At 42.5% G+C, this 26,266-nt stretch overlaps 1 protein-coding gene across 1 annotated transcript in view; it reads left to right on the top strand.

The window, feature by feature from the left end:
- Positions 1-18,840: 18,840 nt before the first annotated feature.
- Positions 18,841-26,266, top strand: part of DOCK5 (dedicator of cytokinesis 5) — a 210,948-nt gene continuing 203,522 nt past the window's right edge. The window contains exon 1 of the mRNA XM_040626490.1: positions 18,841-19,058. Within this exon, the coding sequence (XP_040482424.1) occupies positions 19,016-19,058 (43 nt within the window). The 5' untranslated portion in view covers positions 18,841-19,015. The remainder of the gene's footprint in view (positions 19,059-26,266) is intronic.

The following is a 26,266-nucleotide window of genomic DNA, read 5'->3' as shown; positions in this document are numbered from 1 at the left end:
GTAAACTGGCCACTGGAGGCCCCTTGACCTGATTTTTCCCTCACTCTCCTTTTTGTTCTCAACCTATTAGGCACACTGTTTCCTTTGCAGTGGACAAATAAGAAGAATCGTGTGAACAAGCAGTGACTGGGGAGAATAGGTTGCTTAGTAAACAGAAGAGAAATATTTAAAATCTAATTAATATCCTGATGGAAATCCAAAAGGTTATTACATCCATAAAACAAGAACAGGTCCCTGTGAAACAAGAATGGAGAGGGCACACAAGAAAAGAACAAAGATTTCTCACAAATTAAAGGCACAAATATCAAAATAAAACATTTAATAGTTAGGCCAAATAATAAAAGAGATAAAATCCAAATTAGAGTCCTGAGAGCTAATATTAGAAAAACCTTACAGCAATTAAAGCAAAAGTACTAAGGAAGATACAAGACCTATAAGCTGAATCCAGATGGTCCAGCTCCCATATGGCAGATATTCTAGAATAGAGAACAGAAAATGAATGGAGGAAATAATCAAAGAAATAATAGAAGAAAAATGCCCTGAGTCGGGGAAAGCTGAAGAGACGTGGGTCCTCTAGTTTAAAAGGAGCACTGAACATGATCTCAGGTGGTGAGATGGAGCCCCACCTCAGCGTGGAGCCCGCTTAAGATTCTCTCTGTCCCTCTCCCTCTGCCCCTCTCCACCCCCAAAATTAAAAAAAAAATAAATAAATAAATAAAAGGAGCACTAGGAATTAAGCAAGATGAGTGGGGAAAAAAATCTAAACCTAGACACAACCAAGTAAAATTAAAGCATTTCAAAAAAAAAAGAAAAAGAATTCCCAAAATTTCCCGAAGAGAAAAAAAAAAAGGTCTTAAGAAGAAAAAGCAACCTATTGGTGTCAGATTACTGATCAGCAACAATGAACACTACAAGAAAGTCAAATGATAACGTCAAGATTTTGAGAGAAAATTGGGCACTGAGAATTCTATTCCTGGCCAAACTCTCAACTGAACGTAAGAAATGATTATCAACACTTTCAAACAAGCAAGGATCCAGAAAGGTAACCTCCATTATATCATTTCTAGAAAAAATTATTTGAGGAGTTATTTTAGCAAAATGGAAAAGGATTCCAAGCAAGAACATATATAATCTAAAGAATAGTATAATGCATTCAAAAGTGCAAAGAAGAGATTCTTGGAATGATTTTATGCAGCTTGCCTTGAAAAAAAGTAGCTCAAATTAAATCAGGAAGTTAGAAGTCTCTTTGAAAAAAAAAAACAAAAACAAAAAAAAGTGGAGTTCATTCAATATATATTTTGAATACGAAGCTAAGATTTCACTCTTCTTTCCTGTGAACATGAAAATAATAAAAGCAGTACAGTCCCCAGTAAAACAAAAGGTGTCCAAGGAGGTCACAGGTCTCTATGAGGCAAATTAAAACGTGAGCCAATTTTGAGTAGTTGCTGGGGTGAGTGGGGGGATTCCATTGGCCTTGATGCTTGGAATTTTTTCCTCCAAGAGGTACAGTTTCAGGGATGTAGGATTGCATTTCCTTTTCTATAGGTCTGATCATGCTATTTTTTTTCACTGATTAATGCCTTCAGAATTATCATATTGGAATCACTATGTTTAATTTGAGAATTAATCTATAGACATATAAACAAAGCACATGGAAGACTTAATTACAGAAAAATAATCCTTGACAATAAAAAACTGATGATATCACTGACAAGCCAAGCATAGAGGAGTAGGAGGAAACATGGGGGAAAATATAAATACAGGAACTCTCGCATCCTACTTATGGATAATCAATAAACAATGTCAAAAGTCAATGTCAAGTCAGTTAATTGGAGGAATAAGGAAATGCTGAGGGGCAAAAGAAGAGAGGTGAATTTATCAACAGTATTTATCAACAGGTAAAAATATTAACAGATATTTTTAAAGTTTACCAACCAAGAACTAGAAATATGCAAGCATGCTGTTTAGAGTTTGGTAGCAAACAAGCAGAAGAACTTACAACAGACGCAATTAAAAATTACTTGGGGCACGATTTGACTTTTTATTTTATGTTCTCTATACTACTTATTATCTTTTTAATAAGTGTGGTAGACGCAACGTGATCCCCAAGGATGTCTATTTCCTCATCCTTGGAACCTGGGACTATGGTACTGTATGTACATGGCACAAGGGACTTCGCAGATGTGATTAAGCGACAGATCTTGAGGAGGAAGCAGCCAGGAGCCGAGGAGCCTTCTAGAAGCTGGAAAACATAGCAAAAAGGATTCTCCCTTACAGTCTCCAAAAGGAATACAGGTTTGCTGACACCTAGATTTTAGCCCCTGAGATTCATTTTGCACTTCTGACCTGCAGAACCCGAAGATAGTAAGTTTGTGTTGTCTCAAGCCACTCAGTTCGTGGTCATTTGCACAATAGTAACAGGAAACGAACACACTCCGTGTGTATTACTTTTACTACTTTAAAAAAAATTTAAAGAAATAGAAACAAACAGATGTAAGCCTGTTGGTGGAGGAAAGGTGGGAAGTGGGATGAAATCCCACCCTCTTTCCTTGGTGAAAGCAGGGAAGGCCATATTTTGATTTTGCATGTATTCATTTTAAAAGTTTTAACCAGGCTGGAAAAACTGCAGGAAGATCCATTGTCATGGAAACCCAAACACGGGATTATCAGACATGATAATCTGTTTTGAAAGACTTTCAACCTGAAGAACTTTCTGCCATCCCACCCACCGTGGTGCTGCCCAGGGAGGTTGGCCTAGGGATCAAGCTGACACCTGTGCATATGGATATCTCTGAGCAATCTAGGCCCTGTGAGAGGGTGATGGCCCCACTCGTGGCCTTTTATTTAGAAATCAGTGTGGCCATCAGGTAGGATTGGTAAGAGATTCCAAGACGGTGCCTAGGAAAGATGGGCATAGCTCTGTCTCAGCCAGGTAGGCAAGAGACCTCCCTTCCTTCATCCCATCTCCTCTCTACCATTCTTTGGGGTGACTGTTTTCCCCAGTGCTGGGACTTTACACTTCAGAAGTACCTAGCAGGATGACTTGTAAGCACATCGTTAATGAATGTTGATATAGTGATTTGGAAAGCACCACAACTCTCAGACTTACTGGTGATCACCTAAAATGGCACTCTTCACCCTTACCCCTTCACTTTTATCACAACTGTGTGCAGGATTTAAAACCACCAGAGATGTCCTTGGTAGTCAGTCCAGGAAATCTGGTTGGAGTAACTCAAGTGAAATACAATCTTTCTTCCAATGAAAAGGAGGAAAAGAAGGTGGTGGCAGGGCAGGTGACAAGCCCAATTGGGAGTTTGGAAGTGTAGTTGGGGGGAGGTGGGGGACTAAAAGATTGCATTACAGCTCCTTTTTGAAAACTGCTTTATCACAACACTCAGCGCCACTTGAAAGGATCTGCATCTGTCTGAGGCCCTAGAGTGCTGAGGTTTTTCCTGCACCTGCCAAATCATTCCTGAAACTGACACTCTTTTTCCCAGCCAATGGAATCGTTCTATTAAAAATTGGAATGAGTCGACTTTGCAGTGCTTTGGTTGATAGAAGAAATAGTCATTCTTAGCAGAAAACAAACAAACAAACAAAAAAACCCTGCTTGGTGCATAAGTACCAGGACAAAGACAATGTTTAGTCAAAGAACAGGGAAAATAAAGTACTCAATCTAGGGACAAGAATTCCTCCTTTAAGGGACCGTTGTTGTATGGTTGAGCCAAGGTATATGGTAGCAGGATAAAAGGACACTGACAGATCAGTATAAAACCATCACAGAGCCCACTTCCCCAGTGAAGAAATTGCCTTCAGGTGAAGCCCAGTGATTGACCCAAGATCTATTAGGTGGTAAGTGGCCGAGCCAGGAATTTAATACAGATGTCCTGACTCCAAGCCCAGTGCTGCCTACTTATCAAGCTGCCCAGCTGTCAGAAAGACTGTGATGCCAGCTGTTTGTAAGTGTCTATCACTTCTGCTCACACTTTCTTAGCCAAGCAAGTCACATATCCATGAGGCAAGACATACAAACCTGGGAGCGTAGTGAATAAATGGGAACAATGATATAATCTATATCATTTCCCTCTGTCCCTTGGACCCAGTGGTGGTAGCAGCTGTTGATAACCCCTAAATTAGCTCACCGTCCTCCCTTGGGCTCTCCCAGCCTCTAGGTCACCAATCCCCTGCACTGGTACCCCTCTATGTAAATATTCAAGTGGTTTCTTCTGCTTAATTAGGCTAACAGTGTCTGCCATATCCTAGGCACAGATAACAATGTGTGGTGTGGATTTTTTTTAAGTAGTATATCTAAAAATACCATGTGAGTAATAACCATGACTGTTATCAAACTTGTATCAGTTATAGTTTGGTTCCACTCTGAGTGACAGAAAATCCCAGGCAATGGTGGCATGAACAAGAAGGAACTTTCTCTTGCACATAAAACATGCCTAGAAATAAGTGACCCAAGGGTCTGATTTGAGAACTCTGCATTCATCAGGGACCCAGGATGATCCCTTGGCTTCCACGTCATGCTCCAAGATGGACTGCAGCAATGACAGAATATTCTGGAACTTAGTAGTTCAGATGGCAGCCTTCTGCCACCCCCTCTTCCAATTATTTTGAAATGGGCTAATTGCCTATATTAACTTTTTTTTTCTTTTTGTCTTAAAAAATATGTAGGCAGACCCAATTTCAATTGGCCATACCTAACCACAGCTAGCCACAAAAGAGGCTAAGAAACACTAATCTTTATTCTAGGCAGCTATGTGTCCAGCTAAAAAAACAGGAGTTCTGTTATTGAAGGAGTAGAGGGAATAGACATCCAGGAAAAACCAGCAATTTCTGGCACTTCCCACAAACATTTTCATGAGTTGATAAATTTTGAGTAACTATTTCTGTATTCAAAGGAGCTATAAACCTCAGGGAAGACAGGTATTTTTCCACTTGAATTTGAGTGGAGAGAACTTACTTTTCAAAACCCTGAAAGACATATGATAAAGAAAGCGTGCTATCCTCTGAGTTATAAAAAGAAAGCAGCTAAATGACAACAAGTTGAAACAGAAATTTGCTACAAATGTTATTATACTGATATTCACTAAAACTAATATAGTCAATGTTTATATAACACTTTTTTTTAGAATTGACAATTACTCTCATTAAATCCTCACCAAAAATTTGTAGTCTGCATTATCATCCTCATTTGATAAATGAGAAGGCTGAAATTCGAAGAATTTAAATGATTTTCCCAAGTTTAAAAACAATGGACTAAAACGAGTATCCTCAGAGGCCAGAGTTCAGAATCCGTGTTCTTTCTTCCCCTCTAGCATGCCTTCCTTTGTGGAATTGGACAAAGCACACATGTGTCCATGTCGGAAGCAGATGAGGATGACTCCCATGAAATCTCTGGGGGACATACAAGGACACTAGAGATCTGAGCTATGTGACCGGCATGAGTCACTGAAGAGAAGTTCCAGCCCTTTGTTGCAAGTTTGTCTTTCTGTAAACCCAAGGGGTCATACCAACAGTTACACTTTCTTCTAAGTGAAAGGTACAGGCGGTGAGGCATGGCAGCCAACAATTCTGCTACATGCTCTGCTTCCTGAGACACTTAGCCTGCAACCCATCACCTTTCTGCCTCTGTTTCCATCAACACTCCGTAGACTGCTAAACCTCTAGGTGGGGTAGTTTGGGTTTTTAAAAAATAAGCACCAGGCCCATTGCAGCATTCACAACAGCCAAGAGATGTGATCAATGGATGAACGGATAAAGAAAATGTGGTATATACAAGCACATATTATGCAGCCTTAAAAAAAAAAAAGAAAAAAAATTCTGTCACATGCTAAGACTTGGAGGAACCTTGAGAACATTATGCTAAGCCAGTTACAAAAGGAAAAATACTGTGTGATTCAACTCATATGACGTCTCTAAAGTAATCAATAAATAGAAAGGTGGTGACCAAGCGCTGGAGAGAGGAGGGAGGAGGAATTTGTTTTAATGGGTACAGAGTTTCAGTTCTGTAAGATGAGGAAGTTCTAGAGATCTGTTGCACAACAATGTAAATATACTTCAGGCAACTGAGCTGTACACTTAAAAATGATTCAGATAATAAACTTAATGTTATGTGTTTTTTAACCACAATTTTTAAAAAGAGAAAAAAAATTACAACTAATACACACACGTAAGAAGTAGGGTTCTCCAGGCTAGAAGTAGGATGCTGGCTCGGGAATCATTACACAGCTTGGAGATGCCAATCTAGGCTGTAACTAGGTAACTAAACTGTAGCTTTCGGGCGCACCATGCTTAATCAGATTGGAACTCAGCCATTGAGCTTTACCGGTCTTTACCGCTAGATGGCGTTAAATACTACCTGTGCTAATCTGCAGAGAGAACAGGGGAAGAGGTCTGTTGAGGCAGATTTTTTGACTACTCACAGTGCACAACTACCACAGTGCTTTTCATTCCAAAGGCACTGGATAAATATTTATGCCGTTGAATTGAAGGGACTCTAATAGCATCTGGTGTTGACTCTCTTGATTTGAAAGCTGTCCTCCTAACAACCAACACACTGTCATGGAGTCCCCACTGTGGGCTTCCAACTGGTCTCAACTCCACATCACTCGGCGTTTGTGCAGCTCGTGGCTGCGTGCTGACACTGGATCTCCAACTTCTGCTTTTCCTAGGACCTGGCTCCTGGGTACACTTCCCTGATTTTGCTTCTCTCCTCCAGTTGGATTTGCGACCCTGTCCGTGTCTCCCTCTACTTTTGCCCTCTGCCCTCCTGGACTTCATCCAGTCTATACTTTTCCATTTGCTTCCTCCTCTCTCCGTTTTGTGTTTTCAAACCTTGGACACAAAATACCATTACATTTAGCACAACCCGGGGATTCATTGGAAGATAGTACTAAGAGTTTTTAGCATCTCCATATGACAGCCAGTGAAGGTTTGATAACAAGCCTTCTATACAAAGTAAGCACCAATAAGCCATTCTTGTCCCCCTGATAGAAATACATTGGTGGTGGAATCCTTAGTCTTAGAGGGGGTGCCTTTCAGGGAAAATCTGACCCATCTTCCTATCTCTCACTTACGGTAATCTGAAAATATCCAAATACAAGTTATCACTGTCAGACACACAAATTAGTACAAAGGCACATAAAGGCCTGAAACTTGATACCCGTTTTTTTTTATTAAAATAAGAAGGACCACCCAAAATATCCTGCAGACCCTCTTTTTTGCCCTAATAGTGTTTTATAATAATTCATTCCTCTGTGTGAGTTCTTCTAAAGTTGATATGCCAAGGCTGAAGTGATGGAAACATACATTCTGGAAGATCTCCTACAGGGGAGATCCCAAAACATAGCCATAAAGCAGGCAAAGGCAGAACAGCAGCCTTGAGGTTGATTGCTGATCAGAAAGTTCTACCCCTGGCTCTGTCCATCACCACCTATGGGACCTTGGCTAAGTTATTTAGGGACTCTTAAGTTCTGTTCTGTTCATCTATCCAGTGGGGATAAAAATACTACCAGCCTGATAAGAGTTGTTATGACAAGTAAATGAGAAGATCTATGTAAAGCTCTTAGCACAGTGATTCTTAATACGATTTAGGTAAGTGGAAATAGTGAAAGCAACACAAAACACCTGTTTCTGCCATGAAAGGGCAGGTTTTAAAAGAATTCTGAAAATTCAGAACGAATAGGCTCTGGCATAGCTGCAATTTATACTTAGAACAGTGGGTGGCGCTAGTACCATAGCTATCGAGCATGACCTTGCCCCTGACAATTTTTTTTTTTTAACAGCATTCCTTTTCAGCTTTCTTCTCCAGGAATAGCAACATTTCCCCCTTGATCTTTTAATTTTTGTTATCCCCTTATAATTTCATAGGCTATTTTCAGTAGCACAGTAAATTATCTCTATTTTAAAACGCAGACACAAATTGCCATGAGCTGATTTCATGAAATTTTAAAATTTATTTTGAAGTTTTGCCCTCTTTCTAATTCATTCCCCAAACTTAACTGTATTGTTCTATTATGGGCATTGAAACAAATATTTCACATGTGTGAACATCGTTCATCCCAAGAAAGTTTCAAGCCCCTTTTTCTAGGATACCATAGGATATGTTTATTAGAAGGAGTGTTTGAAGAAAAGACTGAGCATAGCAGGAAAACTACCAATGGTTCTGAAATCATCCCTCAGTTGCTTGGTGGATATGCTCATGGTTAATTCAGCAATGATTATAATTACATGTGTTTTTTTTCTTCTTTTTAATTTTTAAATTTTTTAAAAATTTTAAAAGATTTATTTATTTATTTTAGAGAGAGAGAGAAGGAGCGAGCAAGCAATAGAGTGAGCACGCAGGGCAGGGGGGGCATAGAGGGAAAGAATCTCAAGCAGACTCCCCACTGAGCGTGAGCCCAACTCAGGGCCCGATCCCACAAGATCATGATCTGAGCCAATACCAAGAGTGGGACGCTTAACTGACTGAGCCACCCAGGCGCCCCTATAATTATATTTTCCAATTCAATTTGTGTTGCTCTCACAAATACCTTCATGAATTTTATTTCCTATGCTGTTGTCATTGCAACTAAGTTCAGGTCATTCTCTAGGCTGGCCTAGAAGCTACAGGTTGGACCTTCTTTGGTGCCTCAGGCTTGAACTGTAACATGGCTCAGGGCTCCTTCGCATCACAGGGTTTAGAGATTCTCTAAGAGTTAACTCAGTCCCTAAGGGTAAGAGGCTCCCTCAGAGCCAACTGTAGGCAAACACAGGCTCAGTGCAAAATGTATTTGTGCAACCACACCCCAAAGTCTTGTTTGCTGCCATAGTTCTGTGGTCTGAGCAAAAAGGGTGGTGTTAGCAGAGATCGACAACAGGGGCACGGCTGTCAGCTTGGGAGGTGAACTCTGAGGGTCCCGCTAATGCCTCTTAGGGGAGCAGCAGCCACCAGACTTGCAGAATTCAGAATGACATCCTACAACCCACTGAAAGGCCCATTCTACCCAAGAGAGCACGCTACTGACAAAATAATAGCAACCGGCGTGACCTGTTTAAACTTCTCCGTGACAGGTGAAATAATTTTGAAGCTAAATTCTCTTCTGTGTTTGAAGATGGGTCAAGTTTAACCCAACTTTGCAGAAACTGAAATATCACACATACCATATGGTAGTAAATTTGGTGAAAGAGCCTCAGTGGGTTTTGTTTTGGGTTTTTTGTTTTGTTTTGTTTTGTTTTGCCTATGGAGTCCCCATACATGTACATCAAAACAAGGGAAAAGAGTTAAATATATTATATGATAAAATTCTGATTGTTTGAAAGTATTCGTTGTTGATTCTGTTAGCCAGTTATATAATCAGCACACAATAACAATTTGGTCTCAAATGCATGTCTCGCATTTCCTTGCATTGGATAGAGCAACCCTGAATACTGCTCTAACCACGGTGTTACCGGACCTCACTTCTTATTTCTGGCGAATGGGAATACGTGACAGCGCTGAAGTGTGATGCCGTGTGCCAGTTTCCAGGACACGCTCCTCATCAAGTTGAGGATGAATGTCTTATTCTTAGTTTACTAAGAGTTTGGATTGCGAGCGAATGCTAATTTTAACCAAATGCCTTTTGTCTATCCACCCACGATGGCTTATCCATACTGAATCCTTGAAGAGATGCACTAATATTTCATTCCGAATCTCTATTTATAGCTGTATTTGTATTATATTTGCACAAATATCAATGTATATTTTTTTTCCTCCCACATTTTAACAGGTTTTTCTGCCAGGGTTATGTTGTTTCATACGATAAGCCAGCAAGCATGCCATCTTTTCCTATGGAAGAGTTTATATTACATCCTCAACGGATCTCTTCTTGGAATATACAAAAAGCATTCGCCTTTATGGCTAGGCCTGCCACGTTTCTTAGACGTAGTATTTTGACGACATTTTCGATGTCTTCTCTGCTGTTTGGCCGCCTGAGGTTGTCTATTTCTTGGCTCAGTTTTGGTCATTTACATTTTCCCAGTGAATTCTGTTTGTGATGTTGACAATTTATTAAGTGAGAACTATATGCATAATCTTATGTAAATTTGCTCCTCTAATTCTGTGGTCCTATGTCCTTTGGTATTTTTAGTTTCATATTTATGTTTCGTTTTGTTTTTAAGTAGGCTCCGGGCCCAGTGCGGAGCACAACGCAGGGCTTGAGTTCAGGACCCAGAGATCAAGGCCTGAGCTGAAATTAAGAGTCGATCACTTAATCGGACTGCGCCACCCCGGCGCCCCTGTTTTTCTTTGATTCTTGGCTGTGTTCACTACAGGTCTATTCATTCTATTGGTATGCTTCTACTTCAAATGGCTCACAGAACCTTAAGTAAAATACATGGCCATTGCAATTTTCCTGTTGTTCACATTCTAGGTGAATAGTAGTTTCCTGTCTTCGAAGAACACACTTATACTGAAGAATTCTAACACATGAACCCAGGCAATGAATTACAACAACAGGTTCACAAATAGGAGGACTAAAGTCAAGAGAGGCCCTTCTGGCAAATTACAGGAGAAATCAAAACACAACTCCCAGGGCTAGAGCCCTCTGGGCACTTGAAGTGTGGGCCATGCCCAGTTAACAAGGACAGACATTAGCAGTCAGGCCATTTTTTTTTTTAAATAATTTATTTATTTATTTGTCAGAGAGAGAGCGCTCTGGGGCACAAGCAGGGGGAGGGAGAAGCAGGCTCCCTGCTGAGCAAGGAGTGTGATGTGGGACTTGAAGTCAGGCCATTTCTAACTGGAGTTTGTCTCCACAAAGAACATAAGCGAGTTTACTTCTCCTAAAAGACTTTTTGCCTCTGTGGTATGAATGGTTCTGAGAAACGAACCCTGAGGCCTAATTTTATGGGAGGGAAGGGCTTGTTTAAATAAGAACATTCTGCCACAGTAACATGACTAAGAAACTATGTAAGTAGAAAGCCCTGGGGCGCCCTCCCCCGATGCAGCGGAGCCCGGTGATCTGGGCAAAGTGTGTAGACAGATCTTGTTATCTTGAAAGAAGTGAGCTCGGGAATATTGCCCAAATAGGAGGCGAAACCATCTTGGGCTGAAGCCATACCCTGAGATTGCAGAGTATTACTTTAGAATGTTGACTGCATTTTAACGTGAAAAGTTTGTTAAGCTATCATTAATGGGCTTGGCAATCACAGATTTGCTTGATTCAAAGAATGGCTTTCGAACGATCCCAATTTAAAATCTTGTAATCCCAATGAACAATCCCTAAAACGTGGAGTTACTCGTACTGTGGCACGAACAATCCGAGGCTGAATGTAGGTTCTCTCAAGAGAATAAAAAGGCTGACGTTCAAAAAACATGAATTCTGAGACCAAGGACAGTTACAGACAGCAAACAGCGGTCTCAATTTTAGTGAGCTAATGAATGTGAAAGCATTTCAGAATATTACTTATCTGTGTGTCCAAACGAGATGAGAACAGGGTATTGAAGAGATATCTGCACTCCCATGTTCACTGCAGCATTATTCACAATGGTCGAGATATGGAAATATCCTATCAACGGATGAATGGGAAAAGGAAATGTGGTGTATTTATGCACAGTGTGATATTATTCAGCGTGGAAATAGAAGGAAATCCTCCCATTTGCAAGAACATGGATGGATCTTGAGGGTATTAGGCTGAGTGAAATAAATCAGACAGAAAAAGACCAATACTGTACGATCTTATGTATATGTGGAATCTAAAAAAAAAAGTCGAACTTATAGAAATAGAGAGGAAATTGGTGGTTACCAGGGCCTAGGGGGAGGGGGAAAAGTTGGTCAAAGGGCACAGACTTCCAGTTATAAAGTGGATAGGTTCTGGAAATCCAATGTACAGCATGGTGATTATAGCTAACAATACTGTATTATGTCCTTGAAACTTCCTAAGAGTAAATCTTAAATGTTTTTACCACACACACAAAGTGGTAGAAGTGACAGAAGGGGACCTTACTGTGGTCCTTATCTCACAATATAGAAGTGTATCAAGTCATCCCATCGCACACCTTAACCACATGCAATTCGATATGTCATTATATTTCAGCAAAACTGAAAAAAAAAAAGAACTCCTATCGGTCTCTGGTTCTACAGTTTCAACACCCTCCTTTCCCTGCCAAGTCTCCCTTCTAGTATTTCTGGAAAAGCCCAGAGGGTGTAACTCAGAATTCACACCCATCTGCCCACTTTGCTTTCTTTTCTTCTGCTCTGACCTTTGCCAGGTGATATCATCAGTAGCTACCTGGCCGTGCAAACGTTTTCACAGAGGTTGTCACATCTCCTTCTGGCACCGTGATCTGAGATACTCAGGAGAATGCCCCCTCCACTCATTTCCCCCTCAGCTTTACTGAGATATAATTAACATATAACATTGTGTAAGTTTAAGGTGTATAACATGTTGATTTGATACCTTCATATATTGCAAAATAATTACCCCCGCGGCTATGGCTAACACCTTGATCACATCACGTAATTACCATATGCTTTCCTGTATAGTTCAGGTGAGAACATTTCAGATCTACTCTCTTAGCAGCTTTTAAGTATATAATACAGTATCGTTAGCTATAATCACCGTACTGTACATTAGATCCTCAGAACTCATTCATCTTTGACCTGGAAGTTTGTGCCCTTTGACCAGCATCCCCTCACTTCTCTCAACCCCCAGACCTGGCAACCACCATTATACTCTCTATGAATTTGGCTTTTTTTAGACTTCACCGTTAAGTGAGATCATACAGTATTTATCTTTCTCTGTTTGACTTATTTCACTTAGCATACTGCCCTCGAGGTCCATCCATGTGCTATCACACATGCCTGTCTTTCTCATGACTGAACAGTAATCTATTGTATGTACACACCACATCTTCTTTATCCATTCATCTTTGGATGGACACTTAGCTGTTTCCATATCTTGGCTGTTGTGAACAATGGTGTGATAAATGTTCCTCCCCCGTCCACCTGTAGATGTCTACTTGTTCAGCGGGTAGCAAAGCAGTTGCTTGTATGCTGTCTTACAGAGGTTTAGTTATGTTTATTTATAGTTCCTGTCATCCAGAATAGAGTTCAGAGGGGGATAGACTGGTGATGGGTAGTAAGGAGGGCACGTATTGCATGGTGCACTGGGTGTTATACACAACTAATGAATCATCGAGCCTTACATCGGAAACCGGGGATATACTGTATGGTGACTAACATAATATAATAAAAAATCATTAAAAATAAATAAATAAATAAATAAATAAATAAATAAATAAATAAAAAGAGGGCTAGGCCAGGAGACAATTCCCCCAAACATACTGTTTTCAGAAGTGCCCCAACCTCTAAGGTAACTTGTATTACTTGGAGTCCTTCTCTTCACTCAAACTCATACAGCGGACTTCTGGTGGAAAGTTCCTACACTGATGTCTCCCTTGTCACCCTGACCCTTCTCCTGGTGGCACCCTCAGCCTTTCCGCTCACTTCAAAATGTGGTAGTAATGGTTTTGAGCAGGAATTGGCCAACTATGGCCCCCGGGCCAACAACAACACACAACCTGTTTTTGTACAAGCTTCAAGTTAAGAATGTTTTCTAGGGGCACCTGGGTGGCACAGCGGTTAAGTGTCTGCCTTCAGCTCAGGGTGTGATCCCGGCGTTGTGGGATCGAGCCCCACATCAGGCTCTTCCGCTGTGAGCCTGCTTCTTCCTCTCTCGCTCTCCCTGCTTGTGTTCCCTCTCTCGCTGGCTGTCTCTATCTCTGTCAAATAAATAAATAAAATCTTTAAAAAAAAAAAAAAGAATGTTTTCTACATTTTTAAAGGATTGAAAAAGTAAAAAACAAAGATTATTTCATGACACATGAAAATCATATGAGATTCAAATTTCACGTCTACAAATAAAGTTTTATTGGAAAACGGCCCCATTCATTTGTTCACGTATTGTCTATGGCTATTTTCCTGCTCTAATTACAGAGTGGAGTGGTTGCAACAGAGACCAGATGGCCTGCAAAATCTAAAATATATATATGGGCCCCTTATAGCAACGGTTCACTGACTCCTGGTTCAGAGCATGGACCCTGGAGCCAGTCTGCTCAGGGTTTGAATTTCGTTCTGACACTAACTTATGATGTGGGCAATATCTTAGCATGTTCTGGGCCATGCTTTCCACATTTGTAAGGGGGGAGGATGAAAATAGTTTGATTTATCTCATTAGCTTGTGTGAGGATTAAACAAGTTGATTTAGAATAGTGCCAGGCACAGGCCGTGAATATTAATTATTATTGTTACACTACAGCTGGTGACCATGGAAAATCTATCTGGTGTTAAATAAAAATTCTAGATCGAATGTGTGTTTCTTAACTGACCATGAAGTAATAGGAAGACAAATCTGCTGACTATGACAGTCACTTAAACAATATAGTCACAGTGTCACTGTTACCAAGCGGCTGCAGAATGAAACTTCACTCTTGTCCCAAATAAAGGTCAAATTTAGGCATTTAATTTCCTGGTTTCCTACAGCGTCCAGGAATCTCAGCAACCAAGTGGTTTTCTTTTGTTTATTTTATTTTGAAGAAGGTTGAATAAAACTTTCCATTTTTTAATGGTCCTCTATAGTAATTTTTCCATGTAAAATATAATTTTATATAGTTGTATTATGGCATATACAATTTAATTATTTTTTACTTAAGCTTACATTATAATTTTTTCACATTGCTTCTTAGTTCCCACCATCTCTTGTTTTAAAGAGTTTAAGGAAGACAGATTTTCAAGTTCATATAGGAACTTTTCAAGATACATCTATAAGCAAAGTTTTGAAAACTCAGGTGGTTTTCATTGCTTCTCACCTACGTATTGATCCAATTTTCATCAGACTGATGACTTTGAATTGCTCATGTCATTGGTTTCTCCCAAAGGTGATCTTGGAGCATATTTCGATATTTGCAGCAACGAGCATTCTAGAAACAAACTAAAGGCTTTTTGCTGTATTCATGAAGAGGGTTCCCAAGCATAAATCTTGCAGCGATGGGGATGAGGATATGACTGGCATTAGAACACCGACCATCATTTCTCACTCAGCAGAGAAACAGGACCTACAAAGCCACATGGCAGAGGCAAGAACAGACCCAAAGATGCTTACCAGACAAATCATTTGGGGGGCAGAGAGTAGATAGTGATGTGAGTTTGTAGGGTATATTTTTAAAAAAAAATTGCTCCTAGGGGTGTGGAGGTCAGTTCCTTTGTCCCATTTAGCTCACAGGTCCCAAATAACCATGCATCGCCCTGCACCTGACCTACATACAACCACCTTGTCCTAAAGCATTTGCCCTTGAAAGACCTTAAAGTGGTGGTTAGAGCCAATTACGTTTTTCCTCTATTTTGGGGGGGGGGGCACATTCTAGCAGCTACATTCACTCATATGTAGGCTCAAAGAATGAGCCTCTTCTACCTAGAAAAAAAAAGAGACGCTTTTTAAGCAGAATCCATAACTTCCCTCAGAGAAGCAATCAAGTCAGCGCAAAATAAACCTGGTAATCAATGGAGGAAGTGAAGCTCTTGCCAGTTACCCTCACATGCATCTATTCTCTTAGGCATTGCAAGGGATAGCCACAATTTTCATGTCAAACTAGCCTCCAAATTCATGTATCCTCATTTCTTTCTCCAAGGCACCTTCAAGCAGAGTGTGCTGGTGCATAAATATGTTTGTATTTGTGTAGATTTTGGAGTCTGAATATCTCTGGTTGTGAGGTATGCTTACTGTTTCTTCTGAAAAGATATCAGAGGAAAGAGCAAGTGGTATTTCTGGGAATCCTGCTCTTATTCCACCCACCCATCTAGTTGACTCCCTAATTCTCAGCCTCATTTTAATAAAAGACATTGAGTAGCTCTGCGTTTATGATTTAAATGGACTTTCAAATTGGGATTTAACCATCTGATATAACAAAGTGGGCGGACTTCAGTCTTCAGAGGAAAAAGAATAAACATACCGAAAGCTGTAATTAAAATTTTGCCTTTGCCTCCAACCCTCTTCATGCAACTATTGTCAAACTTGAAATATCCAGTGCCCAAATTCCAACCTCAGGTTTTACAAAAAGTGGTAGGGGGTGGCAGCTGAAAACATTCCAGAAAAGGCAGCTGAAATGATTTTGGTAGAAATCCAGATCCGCCGGATGAGCATGAACACGCTGACGTGTATTAAATTCAGAATGTACCGGAGGTTAGAGACCATTGGTCAATTTCCTTGAACAGAGGGGGTTAAAATAACTTTGTGAAGCCCGCATTCTAGAACGCAAATGCTTCAGCTCCTAACGGTCCACGTGGAGGCATCACCGAGGAAGGTATGACCAAGTAGGCCCTAAAGAAATAAGAAAGAAAAACTTCAATACAGAACAATTGGGTATATTTACCAGTTACTCAAGCCCCCAACCTTAGAGTCATCCTTGACCCATCTTGTCTCTCACACCCAGGGATGAGATCCAAGGTCTCTGGGGCCTGAAGCATATATAGTAAAGATCTTAAGAAAAGACACACACACACACACACACACACACACACACACGTTTTTTTTTTTCTTTGCAAACTTTCCAGAAACATAAGCTAATGAAAGTGTCCAGAAGCCTCACAGTAAATTCCCCTCTGTGCACACTGCGCTCCTGTTGGTTCTGCCTTCAGTATATGTAAGAATCCAGCCTCTTTTCCATCTCTCCCCTACCATCCTGGACCCAACTACTTTCATTTCTTGCTTGAACTACTGAAATATTACTATGTCTTCCCTTGGGCCTTTGTAGTCTGTTCGTCCCACAGGCAAGCAAATTAGATTGTGTCCTCGGTTGGCTTAAAACCCTCCAACTTCGTCTTCTGTTGTACTCTGTAAGTCCTTACAGTGCCTTTCAGGGTGCCACTCTATCTGGCCACCCTGTGCCTCTTGGACCAAGTTTGCTCCTCACTCACCTCTTACCGACCAGGATTCCTTGCAGTTTTGGGAACCTGCTAAACATGCCTCCAGGCTTCTGCATTTGTCATTCCTGATATCCAGAATACTTTCCCCTGGAATCCGTACTTCTGTCTGGTCTTACACTTCAATGTCACCTTCGCAGACCACCCGGTATAAAACAGCAGCAGCCTGTCCCCCCAGACATCCTCTCTTCCCTGCTTTGCATTTGTCTCTACATGCTCAGCGTCATGTGGCATATCTTTGTTTGTTTTACTCTCCTCTTCCAGACTGCAGGCTCTATGACGGTAGGGATTTTACTGTATTCACTGCTGCGATCCATTCTTACAACAGTGCCTAACGTTTGTGGAAAGAAGAGATTATCTAGCCTGGGTCATTAGGTTAATCATGATGTCATTGGCAGGGAAAGAAAAAATATATTCAGGGAGATGGTGGAATGCCTTCATGCCTTCTGGATGTTAAGTCTAAAGTGACAGATTCTTAAATTATCACTACATGCTGTAAATAAATACCTATTTTTGATGGAGAAGAAAGTGAGTGCTAGGAGTAACCCGCCTAGAACAGGACCTTTTTTTTTTTTTTTTCCACATCTGGTTTTACAAAAGTTACTAAAGTTACAGTGCACGAATTCTCCAGTCAAGTTTCACTCCCTTTTACTACGTGTTTATCTTTCATGTTCCAAATAGGCAAGGAAAATTTCACAGACTGCAAGGACAAAACAATTTCTTTCAAGAGGTATTTTCTCAAACCGTGAACACAAATCGGCTGGTCATTTACTCTGAGATTTTACTTCTGTGGGTCAGGTAGCAAAACGTCCCTCCCCTTCACTCCTCAACTGGGGGTCTCTAATCCCATCTTCATTTCCCAGGTCTCTCCAGGAAGAAGTGAGTTCCAGGAGGGGTTTCAGAGGGCTCCAACAAGAGCCTTCTGCAGTTCAAAGGAGCAGTCCCTGGATTTGGCTGTTGGTCAAAGGATGCAATCAGTGAAGGAGAGAAGACTGGACGTGCCCTGTCCCCGTCTCCGCCTCCGCGGGGATGCTCTTTAGGCTGCTGGTCTCTTGGAAAAGGGGGGTCTTGGGGCGAACTTTCCCCTGGAGCATAAGGGTGTGCATTTCTCCAGCTGGGGAGGAGTCCCGGTGTTTGGGGGGTACAGGATGTCCAAGTTAAGGCTCTCTAAAGAATTTTTCCCAACGGATCTCCCCCAGGAAACTGACACTTCTGAGGAGCTTTTCTCCCTCGCATCAGGTCTCTATTTACCTGAAGACTAAATGAGCCTGCTTTGAAAGCTATAAACGGTGGCGCGGGGGGATCACGTCTGCCCTGGAGTCCGGCTTCCGGCTCTCTCAGTGTCAGTTAAAGCTCCAGGGGGTGAACGCAGTTGTCAACTGCTCATTCATTCAACAAATATTTATTGAGCGCCCGCTGAGTGCCAGGCACTGGGGGTGCCCGGGCCCGAGTAGCAACTTAAGAATTTATACTCGTTCCCCCAGAGGCGCGGCGCGCAGTGGGAGCGACCCCGCACTCCTCGCCCACCCGCAGCTCGCCTGGGTGTGTCCCGCGCCTCCAGCGCTGCCCTCCCGACGCCCCCCGGGATCCAACCTCGAGGGTTTAACCCGGGGGAGGAAGGCGGGGGGGGGGGCCGGCGCCAAACACTCAAAGGAAAAAAACCTGAGCCCAGTCGGCCCTGGGAAGCCGCTCCCGGGAAGCACGCGAGGCGAACCCAGGAGAGCGCAGCGCCCCGGGGCGGGCGGGAGAGGCCGGCGCCCGCGGGTCGGGGCGGGGAGGCGGCCCCGGCGGGAGGAGGGCGCGGCCCGCGGCAGGGGACTGGGGCCGCGCCGCAGGGAGGGGCGCGCGACGGCGGGGCTGCCCGGCCCAGCAGGTGACCGCGGGCCGGGGCGGAGCAGGAGCAAATCCGCGCGCGCGCGCGGCGCGGCGGGGAGACGGCTCGCGGGGTCGGCGAAGTTTGCCGGAACACGGCGGAGGAGCCCGAGCCGTGCAGGAGCGCGGCACGGCGGCTGCCGGGGACGCAGGAGCTGTAGCCGCCGCAGCCGCCGCTGCGGGGCGACGTCGCCGCCATGGCCAGCTGGATCCCGACCAAGAGGCAGAAGTACGGGGTTGGTGAGTGCTCGCCCCACCCCGCCCGCGCCCTGCTGCCGCGAAGTTCGCGGGAGCGGCCCTGCCTTGCGCAGAGTTGGGTGGCGGACGCCGGGCCGCTGGGTACCCGCGCTGCCCGGCACCGGTTTCGGCTCCCGCTGCCCTCGCGGGCTCAAGCAGAGCTCAACTCCCGCAGCGGCAGTTCCCGGTTGGGGACGTCCCTCCGGGTTTGGGGAATCCGAGTGCACTCGGGCTCCGGGACTGGTAATTGGGCTCCAGAACCCAGAGCTCCAGCGCTTTGCATGGTGGGAACGTCAAAAGATGAGCGCTCGCTTGCTATTCATTCATTTGGGGCACCGGGCCTGGGTGCTCGCCTTTCTCCTCCCCATCCTTGGGGTTTCATTGAGTAGTTGTAATCGGCCGCCGTGGGCGGATTGCGGGTTGCCGCTCGCGGACCCGGGGCTTTCTGCCTTCCCTCTTCCTGGGTTCTCTCTGATGTCCCAAAGTGAGGGTTTGGCGGGAGAAAGCCGCCCGCCCCCCTTTCCTCCCAGGGACTGGGACCCTGCTAACAGTTATAAACTGAATGGGAAACTGAAGTCGTGGGGTGGAGGTGATGGAAGAGACATGAAGTGTGTGACCAGGCAACGGGGGTGGTTGCGCCGGGGGCTGATTGTGCAAACACCCTCGTCGCTAACGGAGCGTGTATGAGACGGTGTAAGACTGCCTTCCGAGCCCCGAGTTTCGTCGTGGGATAACATGAGGATTTTTTTTTAAAGATTTTATTTATTTATTTGACAGAGATAGAGACAGCCACCGAGAGAGGGAACACAAGCAGGGGGAGTGGGAGAGGAAGAAGCAGGCTCCTAGCGGAGGAGCCTGATGTGGGGCTTGATCCCATAACACCGGGATCACGCCCTGAGCCGAAGGCAGACGCTTAACCGCTGTGCCACCCAGGCGCCCCAACATGAGGATATTTTGTTAAGAAAACTGTGACAGGTCCTGGCCAGGCCCTTGGCATTCCTAGCAGCCCTCCTGGAAGAACCCCCACCACCCGCGGAGGGATTGTTGTTGTGTTGTTTTGCATCGGAAACACTGGATGTGCCTGGTTTTGACCCGGGTGAAAAACCATGGCCCTTGCACCTTTTTAACCAGGAGCGAGGTTGCAGAGGTCTCCTGGAAAGACTGCCTTAAGTCCGGGGATTACAAGGGCAAGTAGACTTCCCGGCGGTTCCCTAGAATAAACAACAGTTGTGTGTGTTGAGAATTTTATCACTTCCTCTCAGGTTCATTCACTGGGCCCATTTGTAATTTAATCTTTTACTTTCGTCCCTTTCCTGCCCCCATTTTCCCTCCGAGCTTCAGTTAGGAGTGGTCCCTGAACCTCTTCTGTGCTTCTGCGTTTTCTGTCAGTGGAGTTCTTTCAGAGATACTCTTAACATCCTCTGGGTGCTTTTTACCTCTGTAACCGCGAGTCAGTTAAACCAACAACCAGACCCTTTTACATTTACTATAGTATTCTTGATTGTGACCCTTTATGTATGTATGTATCTGTGTATATAATAATATATATTGTATATACATAATTCCTTGTTTTCCCTCTGCTCCAAAAAGCTTGTTTCCTCTTAAATTTTATTTAGAATCCTTGCACTCTCCTGTGGCTACAACTCAGAAATGAGTAGGCGTTTCTTCTGCCTCAGACTACCTGGTCCTGGGGCTTCAGGCAGGTGCCAGCACTAGCCAGTAGTTATGGAAGTGAAATGGTCTAAGATAGAGGGAATCCATTTCTTTATTTTTGAGCATTTCAGAGTACTACTAAATTAAAGCATATTTAGCAATGCCTAATCATTAATTACTACTTACAAAGTTATCAGTTTTATTTTTTTTCTATTCTGGGGTCAGGTTCCCCCGTTATTTATCATCAGTCGAGAAAGGTATTTGAATTACATTTCCAGGGCATAGGTGGTAGCAAAATGGCCCCAGGATGTAATTTGGCACACTTATTTTACTAGACACAATAGATTCTGATTAATCTTGGCTTGACAAAAGGACCCACTGTTAGGACAGATTAGCTGAGGAGATAAATCACCATTGTTTATCCCTAAAACTCACTGTTGTTCCTAACACCTCCCTGCTTGGAAGCCTTCATTGGCCTACAGGGTAAAGTCTAAATTGAGCCCAATTTTCAAGGTTAAGATAATCTGGTTCAACCTATCTCCACCAACCTTATCTCTCCTGGCTTCTTTCTTGAACTCACCAGTGCCGACACTGCCCTTCCTTGCTCTTGCGCCATGTGCAATGGCGAGTCTCTCCTTTGAGACTTTGCTCTCTTGTGCCTGTCCCCTGTCCAGAGTGCCCTCCCACTTCTCCATCCCCCCAATCCGGCCTTTTCCTCAGGGCTCAAATCCATTGCCATTACTTCCCCAGATTTGGTATGAACCAGACCTTCCCAAACCTTTACGCCTGTCCTCACAGTCACTACATTGTGCCATCCTTTGTTACTTACCCTTTTATCCTTGGGTTCACTGAATCAGGTTATGGTTCTGTATTCCTGTCACAGTACTAGGCATAGAGCGTGTCTTCAGTAACCGCTTGTCCTTGGTGTTGAGGTGACATTCTAAAGCCCTAACCTAATTTCTGTGATGATTTAATGCAGTTCCTCTCCCACCCCCCCAACCCTCCATTCACCACCATTTGAGTTTTATTTTGTTTAGTTAAGTGCAGAAAGTGAGAGCCTTCACTCTGTCTTCATCTTTGCAAGTAAAAAAAAAAAAAAAAAAAAAAGGTTTATTTTTTGAAAAAAAAAAAAAAAAAAAAAAAAAAAAAAAAGATGTGCTGTTGAGAAAATAAGGAAGCATAGAGTAGAAAGACTCACTTAAACAGAATTAGGAAAATTGGCTTGTTGGACTTTTGGGGGGATAGTAATCACTTACGAGTGTCTGTTGGTCAGATTGCGTTTCTGGGTGAAGGAAGCCATATGGTAGCCATTTTGAAGCATTTCAATGACTCACAGCTACTCTGTGTGAGGGTAGGGCTTTGATCTCAATTTGAATTTTGCTAAGTGAAGCTAGCAGTCTCTACTCATATTATCTTGGTGCCACTATTGGTTGCTCCTGACGTAGCCCAGATTTTTCTATGGGGACTGAGATGCAATCTGTCTGGGCTTTCTTGGTTATTAAACATAGCTGTGTTGGCTCAATCTCTAGCATTTAGAAGGGCCTAAATGACCCATGTGTGTTTTCTGTGTTATCAAGGGAGAGAAGCAGTAGATTTGCTTCTTTAAAGTTCTAGTCCATTCGTATCCCAGTGTGAAGTGCTCCCTGCCAAGTGCTTAGAATAAAGTGCTCTTCCTATAGCCATGGAAAATTCCCTTTCCTCCTTCCTTTTTCTTTTTTCTTTCTTTCTTTCTTTCTTTCTTTCTTTCTTTCTTTCTTTCTTTCTTTCTTTCTTTCTTGATTTTTTTCTGTTTGAGGATATGAGGGTACAATCACTTTTATTTAGATTTAAAGCAAATGTTAGTGGTATATATCCAGGTTACTCTTCTGATGATTGGAAACATTTATGTTTAAGTCTGCACCCAAACAAGCTATTTATATCAATAACAGCCCCAGACTATGTTGATGGTTGATTTTTTTTTTTTTGCAAAATAGTTCATTATTGCTTATTTGTGATCTCTACTGTTATAATGTGATAAAAGATAGTGTGGGAGAATCTTTGCTTTCTGTTTGATTCTGCTAGGCCCCATTAATCTGAATGCATTTAGCTTGGTAGAGTAGATTCTCGAATGCTGGTGTAAAAATTGAAAGCAGACCCTTGTAGCTCTTTGTTAATGCATTCAGGTGTGCTGTGGGTTCCCGTCCAGCTCTTGGGGGGAGGATCTCAGAATAATCTCTAGTATTACTAGTCCAGTTTCCCTTTAAAGAGAAGAACTTAGTGTCTAAAGAGGTACAGGTGTGCTGTGGGTTCCCGTCCAGCTCTTGGGGGGAGGATCTCAGAATAATCTCTAGTATTACTAGTCCAGTTTCCCTTTAAAGAGAAGAACTTAGTGTCTAAAGAGGTAAAGTGAATTGCTTAACACAAGGTAATCTTTTGACTACATGAACTCCCTTGGTCATCTGGTTAAGCCAGTGGATCCCTTCCTTAGAATAATGATTTTAAATACACAAAGTCAACTCTGAAGGATTGAAAATGAAACCCAGTTGTATTGAAATACAGCTGTCAAGATATTTTTCAAAATTTGTGATATTGTAATATACGTGCTTATCTGTGCACTAGATACCAAGATCTCCTGGCAGGTCTAATAACTACAGTACTTTTGAATTAGTGATGAGCATGTATGATTTTCTTAAGATATCTGCAGTAACTGTGAAATGATATGAAAATACCTATGATTTCAGTTTGGTACAAGTGGGGGTCTATTGCCTGTTGTCATAATTAAGGTACATGCTGAGGGTTAGAAAATAGAGATGTATTTTTTTCCCTTTTCAAGTCCATGGATCTCTGAATTTGAGCACAGACTAAAAATCCTTGGCTGAAGATCACACGGCAGATTAATTACTGAACCAGAGTAAGCAGCAGTAGTAAGTAACCCTTGTTGATCAGCTGTCTACAGAGGCAGGGTGCTGCTAGATATTGTACAGCTGATGAAGAAGTCTTTGCCCTAATGTGTTCTTGTTCTAATAACATCGAGGCTAAGAACAAAGGGCAGAGAGAAGTAATATTTATTATGAATTTACTTTGTTTTACAAAACCCTTTAATTCAGTATGTTCCAGGTACATGTGGGGGTTGTGGAGACATTTTCAGTGAGCCCATGAGATTGAAAACTTTTTTGGCTATGATGCTAAGATGTTATCGGCCTGTTTCACTCTACCCTCTCTTGAGTATATGGTTTCCCAGAGCCTGCATGAAGTGTGATATCACAGCAGATTGAACGCCGAAGTCGATGGGAGAACCCAGTTGCCTTTCATGAAGGTAGACATTAAAGAGATTTACGAAGATGCAAAGCAGTGCCTCTCCTAAGTGGTTTTGTTTGGAGAAGTGTTTTTATTTGGAAAAATACATATTCACAAAAAACATACATTGGGTTTATTATGATTATTTTATTATTTATTTAAATTTTTAAAAACTTTTATTATTTGAGAAAGAGTGTGCAAGAAGGGGGAGGAGCAGAGGGAGAAGAACGAGCAGACTCCACCCTGAGCATGGAGCCCAAGGTGGGGCCTGATCACAGGACCCGGAGATCATACCCTGAGCTGAAATCAAGAGTCGGTCACTCAACCAACTGAGCCACCCAGGTGCCCCATGATTATTTTATTTTTAAGATTTTATTTATTTATTTGAGAGAAAGAGAGCACAAGTGGAGGAGGAGGGGGGGAGGGGGGAGGGGGAGGCAGAAGCAGACTCCCTGCTGAGCAGGGAGCCCCCTACGAGGCTCCATCCCAGGACGCCAAGATCTTGACCTGAGCCAAAGTCAGCTGCTTAACTGACTGAGCCACCCAGGCGCCCCTATTATGATTATTTTAAATTAGTTAAGTAAAAAAGTGTAAAATGTCTCAGTATTACTTTCTAATATGGTAAATAGTGATAGATGTACCCCAGATAAATAAATCTCTTTGAGATTCTCGTAACTTTTAAGAGTATAAAGGGGTTCCAGACCAAAAAGTTTCAGCTTTGCTTCTTTACCTGTTGCATTAAATTGAGGTAATGCTGTAGTTCTCATCTATTGTCCCCTTTTCCAGATAAGAAAACTAAGGCTTTCCCCAAAGTTTCCCCAGACTTTAGTTGTTCGTTGTCACCTTGATCTCTGCCGTGTCCAGGTGACCTTGTGAAGCAGCTTCATGCCTGATTCCAACCCGTTTGCCTGGTCTGTTTCCTAGTTCATCTTCTATGTTGCTGTTTTTTTTTTTTTTTGTCTTTACTGAAAACAATTATTGCAAAAGAAAATCCTACATTCCTACCACTAAAGGAGAACCAGTATCACATGTCATAGGAAAGAGCAACTATAAAAATAACACCAACAAAAATAAAACAGCAGTGTACTGGAGTCTGGCTAGAATCTGGTACCTGTCAAGCCATTTCTCTATTAAAGAGCAAGGATGATGCCCAACTCCAGCGTTCTCTCTGTTGTAATGTAGATCCCTGTGATTGGTGGAAGTTAATATTCTGTAAAGTAGCTGGGAACACTGACTTAGGGAATACTGAGCCATCGCTCCTAGGTGAAATTCAAGGTCAGGTTGCTGTGAGCCTCCGGTCACATTTTCATCAACTGGTCAATACGCAACATTATTTTATGTGTGTTCTGTGTAAGGTTTAAAGACCTTATTTAATATACATCATTGATTCACTGGCAGTGAACTCACACCTGAACAAAGCTAATCTAACACATGTATTTTCTCCATTAGAAAATTCCCAGCCTTTTTGGTCTAGGAGGACCACAAAGTACTTCAGTGCGATGCTTGGGGCCGTTTCCAATAGTGAAATCATTAACAAAAAGCATAATAGGAGAAGAACATGGCATTGCCTTTAAAACTACAAAAAGGATACTTGTTTGCCATATGAGAACGGAAACAAAAAGAGGGCATGTCGCCTTGTTGGACCTCAGGTGGGAACTGCTCCTCACATTCTGCCCCTCTGCACACATCTGAGAGTGCCCTTGACAGTACCAGGAATATTCATTTGAGGCTGCAGATATATCGTAGCCAGTAGGAGAATTCACAAATACAGAATCTGCAAATTAGAAGCATCAACTGTAGTTCGTTAGATAAAAAGAGAATTAAAAATGGAATCACCGTTAGAATAATCAGTCCTTAGAGCCTCCTAAGAACCCTAGCTAAGGGTACAACTGTCTCCCCACACCTTGCCTGCCCACACCTCTCAGTGTCTCTCTTCTCCCCTTTATTCCTTTTACGTGGTCTATAATTGTCCTATTTATATATTTGTGTTTACTACTTGTCTCCCGTGCTAGAGTGTAAAGTTAGGAGGACAGGAACTTTGTCTTTTTCAGGAGTGAACCCGAACCCTGGGAAAAAGCACCTGGCATGTGGTCAGCACTCAGTAAATAAATGATGGAGTAATAAATGAACACTGAACTCATCATCTACCTAAATTTGTCTTGTCTACTGTAAGAGGTCATTTTCTCCGGGCCATGGAGTATACTGCCCTGTGTCCTTCTAGTGAGGTGCAATCAAAAGCAGTGGGAAAAGGCACATTTAAATAATAGATAAAATAGATTTAA

The sequence above is a fragment of the Ursus maritimus genome, unplaced genomic scaffold (genome assembly GCF_017311325.1).
Source record: "Ursus maritimus isolate PB19 unplaced genomic scaffold, ASM1731132v1 scaffold_11, whole genome shotgun sequence".
NCBI classification, from domain to species: domain Eukaryota; kingdom Metazoa; phylum Chordata; class Mammalia; order Carnivora; family Ursidae; genus Ursus; species Ursus maritimus.
This window is presented reverse-complemented; position numbering and strand designations above follow the sequence as displayed.